The 6,151-nt window shown below is 39.1% G+C and overlaps 1 protein-coding gene across 1 annotated transcript; it reads left to right on the forward strand.

Moving 5' to 3' along the window:
* The first annotated feature begins 3,411 nt into the window (after nt 1-3,411).
* On the forward strand, nt 3,412-4,664 carry LOC149191348 (DNA-repair protein XRCC1-like). The gene is made up of 2 exons (XM_089406222.1): nt 3,412-3,894; nt 4,044-4,664. The coding sequence occupies exons 1-2, from the start codon at nt 3,799-3,801 to the stop codon at nt 4,446-4,448; spliced, it is 501 nt and encodes a 166-aa protein (XP_089262348.1). The 5' UTR covers nt 3,412-3,798; the 3' UTR covers nt 4,449-4,664.
* Nucleotides 4,665-6,151: the final 1,487 nt, after the last annotated feature.

A 6,151-nucleotide genomic window follows, 5' to 3' on the forward strand; every position in this document is an offset into this window, starting at 1 on the left:
GAACCCGATCGACTCATACCTCCATGGATTGTCTGTAGGCTGCTTAGCTTTACCCACTCGTCGCACTACCCTGCAACTTCACTCAGTTGTCAACTGGTTTACTTGGTCACAGACCCATGGCTATTACTTGTGCCCTCGTGGCCTAGAGTAGTGGTTGGCCCTTGCACCCATCCAACACTGCTGCCTCTATGATCCCTGAACATAGCTATGTCTACACAGTTACCCTGCCATTTAAATCTGTCTTGTCCTTGATCCTTGATGCGGTTTGCTGTTGTCGCCACCTCTAACAACTTATGACCCCTCTGTCGCCTATGCTGCCACAACCTAGCTTGTGGCTTTTCGCCCTAATGGCTTTGCTAGTTTGTACTCCGCCTCTGTGGTCACCTTGTTTTCGACTCTTTGTTCCAATGTCTACCCTTGACCGAATTTCCTTCGCGCGGTGGCCTGGGTGCGGAAAGCTATTGGTTCATGCCGCTATGACTTTGTGTGGCCTTGGTGGAGTTTGACAACCCTGGTTGTTGTTTTCTCTAACCTCGATGATGTATGCCCTCAATGTAGCCCCACCACTCTCCTTGTCGGTTGACTATTTTCTGGTGGGTTGTTGGCGGAGTACAACCCAACTCCTTGGTGCCACCACCCCGACCTCTTCCCATGCTTTGAGGTTGTTGGCCCGTTGGCCTATGGGCTATCAAATGGGTGGGTCTAATGGCCCACTTAGGGCTATCAACTCCCTCATCTTCTCCTTTTATTTTATTTTATATTTTTTGTTTTAAAAATTAAACTCTTAAAAACAAAAAGTCCTAGCAGTCCTGCAAAAGAATTTATCTTTTGTTGTCGCTATACAATCCTCATACGACCTTCTACAATCCTACAAAAATAAAATTTACGGTCACGTACGATCACAGTTGAACTTGGCCCAGGTGATCCTTGTATGAACCTTCCTTGTACGAACTTGGCACCTATGCGATTTAGAGATTGGTTTTCAGTGTTTCCAACCCAAATACCATGTTAATATTCTTGTGAATCTAACACCCGACATATCAGTAACCTAGCAGATTATAGATCTACTGAATGAAAGCACAACTAAGTTCTAACTTGATTATCAGAAGCAAATTTCACACAACCAATCTCAATCACAATGTCACAAACAAATTCTTCCCAATTAACGATTCTTCATTAATATTCAAAACTTACTTGGGCTCTCATCCCAGGACAATGGCCCAACTGAGAAAGATTACAGATACAAAATGTCTTGGAATTGATCCAGTAGATTAGGCCCTTGATCAGTTCTCGATCCCCTTGTACTAATTTAGATCTCGAAGTTGCCCTCCTAGACTACCTCAGAGTCAGTGTGGAAAAAGTTGGGATTAAATCCCCAAAACGTGATTTTTTGGTTGGCTGATTAAATCGGCCAATTTTTTCCCAGTTGAAAATGGGATTAATAAATAGGGATTTTTCCAAAAAATCGTGAATGAAGTAGTTTCTTTAACGATTTTTTAATTGGTTTTTTTGAAAAAAATGGGATTTTATTGAAAAAGTCGGGATTTAAAAAAAAATGAGTATTTTTGTATTTTTATTAAATTTTGGTGACTTTTTGCCGACTTTTTCAAAAAACTCCAGACTTTAACGACTTTTTCAACTTCTGGACCCTTGCTGATTTAATCCCGACTTAGACTTTTTCCACATTGCCTTGGACCCAACACACTAGATTATCGCACTCTTCACATGAGATGCCTCTCTCAATATCTTGTGTTTCTGTATGGTGCATCTTCTCCTCTCCTTACCTTTGTTTTTATAACTTTACATTGAGCTAAATCCATAACCCTAATCTCCAAAGTGATGGATGGTCGAGATTAGATCACGCCTCACTTGAGATCAACAATTGAGACTAAAACATGATCACTGAAGTAAATGCTTTATTTTCCCTAAGTTTACTTTAGCTCAATTAGCCAACATAATAATTATGTGATTTCCTAAGTCAAAACTTAGGCTAAGTTACAAAAGCAACTTGCTCACACTTGAGCAAGTGTTCTAAGGAGATGTGTGGGTGACTTCTTGCATGCCTAGACACAGGTCTATACAGAAGTACCTGCTCGAGCTACAAACATCAATGACACAGGAGAACAACAAATACTATGTTATATATTATTAATTTTTTTTTAAAGAAATATCAGATAATCATGTGAACATATGATATACATTTTTCAGTAGGATCATTAAGAAAACACTGCTGTTTGTGAAATGAGAAGCATGGATAAATAATGGTAACTTGTAGATGATGAAACATCATCAATCTTGTTATCTGTTCTCTGCTCTCCTCTACCACATTTTCTGTGAAAAATCAAGTGTTATTGGTGACAAAACCCTTTTATTTCTCTGCTGGGCATGCTCTTTTATGTCCCATTTGTCTGACATGTTGGGAATTATCCTTCCCACAAGTCAAACACCCGCAGATATGAGTCCTATGGGAAGGGTGATTAGCGTGATGTTGGGTTATGTCTGCCTGTGTCTGACTTGTGGGAAGGGAAAGTCAGCATGTTGACGAGTCCAATTTGTAGAATTTGTGATATGTAGTGACTCGAGAGTGGGGTTGGGGGGTGTGGCATATCAAGTATCTTAGGTGATAGATGCCCATTATAAAGATAGAAGATTATTATATGATTTACAAGTTTACATACAAACTTGTTCATGGACATAGAGATAAATATATTGTGGTTCGGTAAACAACTTGCCCTCCCACATAGAATGCTTTGTCCTCAAAGATGAAAAATCAAGTAGTAGAATCTGGTGCTGAAAACATTGCTGACATATCTGAAAAGATGCACTCCTTCCCTGATATAAGTCCAGAATATGCAGTATAATTGCTCAAAAGATGTGGAAGCAGGCCTTTGGATCTAAGGAAGCATCTAATTTCCGAAAGTTAATAGTAGAACCTCCTTTTGACCTCTAGTGTGATTTTTGAGGTGCAATTACATATGAAAATATTGGTTCACTAAATGATTATGTCCCTACAATAATAGAAAGCAAAATTTGCGCCTGAAACCACTTTATTCACAAAGTACTATTTGAACCAAGTAGACTAATCACTTCTTTGTCTAAAACATGAAAAGAAGGGTTTAGTTTCTTTTTAATTGATGGCTGCTTGGGATGGGGCCTGCTCTACAACATTTGCAAAGCTAAGAATTTTGCCATAAATGCTTTTGACTTCGTAGTGACTCTCTGCTAGAAGGCCCTCCCGTTTGGTCTTTGTTGAGATTACATATAAAAAGAGGGGGTTGATCGGAATAAAAACACCAACTAAAAGACCTGTGGTAAAAAGTGAAAGGCCAGCACTAAAAAAGTTTACTAGGGCTGAAACAAAAGTGTGCTATAGAGAGAGATGCCCAAGCATGAGTCCACTACATAGTGGCACAAATGTACATTAACATGAAAATATGGCAACCATAAAAGAATACCAATTATGTAGTGCCGGTAGGTGCCTTAGCTCAATCGTAATATGATTATTTTTACAAATAAAGTTTGAATTGTATATTCAATGTTGTGAGACTTGGGGGTCTTTTAACGTTCATCATATGATATAAATTTCATGTCTGCTTTTTGTTGTTCGGGATAGCAAATTGGCAATGAGAGTCGAGATGCAATTCAATCTAACTTCATTGGTAGCTTCCAATGCATGGTTGCGTTGATCGAGTTGTTTGTATATTTAGATATACTGCGATTTTAGATATTTTCTATAGATATGGTTCTTTTGCTCTTCTTTTCCTTTTTAGTCTAATTTGTGTGTTTGATGCATGAGAGATGTTTCAGCCTCAGCCAAATGAACTGGAGGAAACAGCAATGCAAGGTATCCTGGCTTGCTTGGAGGATGCAACACAATGTCTGAAGGAGAATAAGGTGGGGTTTTGTTTGTACAGACTCCGGGAAGTCCTAAAACCAGTCTGGGGATGAAGAATGAAATATTCTGTGCACCGAAATATTTATATGCATTATATAAACATTCTCAATTTTGTTTCTTATTATCCTTTCTCTTTCATTTATTTCAGGGTCTTCGTAACGTGCTTGATGTTTGGGAGTTTGTTCCTCGAGCCGTGAAACAACTTGCAGCTTGTGAAGATCTGAGAAGAGGTTCACAAACAATATCAAGGGAGGAGCTATGTAAAAGGGCTGATACAGTCAAAAACATCTATGAAACTGAATTCAAAAAGTTGAAAAAAATGGTTAAAAAAGAGTCTGATCCACAATTTTCTGGAGTGCTACATAGAAGCAACAAGGCATTATCAGAAAACATCGGAGAGACAGGTGATAATGATCATACAATGGAAGCAATCCCAAATGATGCTTCCAAGGATAACAGAGACTATGATAGTGATGATACTATAGTGATGGATGAGGATGAACTTGATCAAGCTGAAGCTGTTGCTTCCAAAAATGACTATTCAAAGATTTAGGCATTTCCAAAAGCTTTTTGTAGCTAATGTTCTATTTTACTTACATGCTGTTCTTCAGTAACTACAGAAAGTGGACAATTTTTTGTGTCATGAAGATGATGTAAAATGGACAACAAACTGAAAGAGGTTATGGTTTGTAAGAAGAACATCTACAAGGCAAATGAAGTATGTGGTAAATGTGTATAGAAACTCCTAAATTCTTGGAATTCTCTGCAATGTTGTACTTTGGTATAATAATTGGGTTTCAGAAATGATGCACAATGTAAAATTAAAGAGCCTAGAAAATTCTCTCACAAAATAAAATATCTTTTCTGATTTGTGATGTAAAAACAGATTTATCTATTTGTGAGAACTAGTTACCTTTATCAATATAAACAGATTTTGGTTCATCTATGCATATAATTGATTGGTTCTGTTAAGATGGAAGAATAGTTTAATTTGCACTCTAGTATTAGAGATAACTATTAAATAAATTTGTAACAGAAAATTACTTGACCCTTTGATTCTGGCAGGTACAATATCCGTCTTTGATTGCATTTCTTAATTTAATTTTAGAGGCGAGTAAAGCTAATCAGAGATTATCTAGAAGATTTTTCTTATTTATTGATGCTCAATGGATTGGATTGGATGAGGTGGGGCAAGGCAAGGGTGCGAGGATAGGGCATTCCAGGGGTTAGATAGCAGCGTGAATAGAGGAACCAACAAAAAACCTGTGCAGGTGGGGGCTGCAGCCTGACACAACCAATGGTTGCCACACCCTCACAGGGCCAGAATACCTTGCCCTTTAAGGATGTAGTACACGGTGGATCAAAACCAAAACCATTGGTAGACAGAATGGGTGGGGCAGGAAAGATTAAGGAGGGTGAAAATGCCCTAGACAAAGATGATTTAGGGCAAGAAGCACAAGAAACTTCAAAACTACGTTGTGGGGGAGCTCTCCCCTCCAAGTGCTTTGCTCTTGAAGTGCGCTCCCAGAGGGAGCATTCCGGAAGTGCTCTTAGGAGTGCTGATCCGAATTGGATCATTATATTGTTTGTCATCCATCTCGATGCATTTGGAGTGGAAAAAAATGGAGGAATAAACTCACAGGACCATTTTTATTGGCAGGACTCAGTTTGGCGAAATGAGGTCAGAAACCTTCTGGGAGCGTTTTGAGGCATCAAATGACAGTTTTTGGGGGTAAAACTTTGTTGCTTTGGCGTCACACCTTTTCATGATATTCTACACACAGAGACCTTTCCAACGACACAAGAAGTGCGTCAACCAAAGTCCGTATGCAAAAGTTATGCCATTCAGAAGTTGACCTCCATGTTTTCACACCTATAGTTCGGGAGGATGTTGTGTGTCATGTCCCTTATCAAACACATTAGTAACAAGGTGTTGTTACACAATTTTGTACATTTTTGACTAAGGAAGGGGACCCCACACTTTCGACTTAGGGACTTGGGCCAAATCGACTTTATGTAGCAGCTAGTGGAATGTGGGGGCCACCCACATGGGAGTTCGAATTAGCGATTTGATATACTTGGAGGGAAAATCGAATGGGTGGATGGAGGGGCCCACATGAGGCTAAGGTGGCCCAAGGAGTTATAAGGAGAGACCAGCTCTCATTTTGGTTTCATCTTTGACATTTGCAAAGAACTACTCATCTGTTCACTCTACTGTTTAGTAAGTCTACCGGTTGTTTAGCCACGAGTCTCTCA

Source organism: Pinus tabuliformis, chromosome 2_2, assembly GCF_031772625.1.
Source record: "Pinus tabuliformis cultivar Carrire ecotype Pingquan chromosome 2_2, CPIR1, whole genome shotgun sequence".
NCBI lineage: Eukaryota > Viridiplantae > Streptophyta > Pinopsida > Pinales > Pinaceae > Pinus > Pinus tabuliformis.

Coding starts and splice junctions, on each gene's coding strand:
- LOC149191348 (XM_089406222.1), top strand. CDS start 3,799: ATGTTTCAGCCTCAGCCAAATGAACTGGAGGAAACAGCAATGCAAGGT. Junction 3,895..4,043: donor AATGTCTGAAGGAGAATAAG/GTGGGGTTTTGT, acceptor CATTTATTTCAG/GGTCTTCGTAACGTGCTTGA.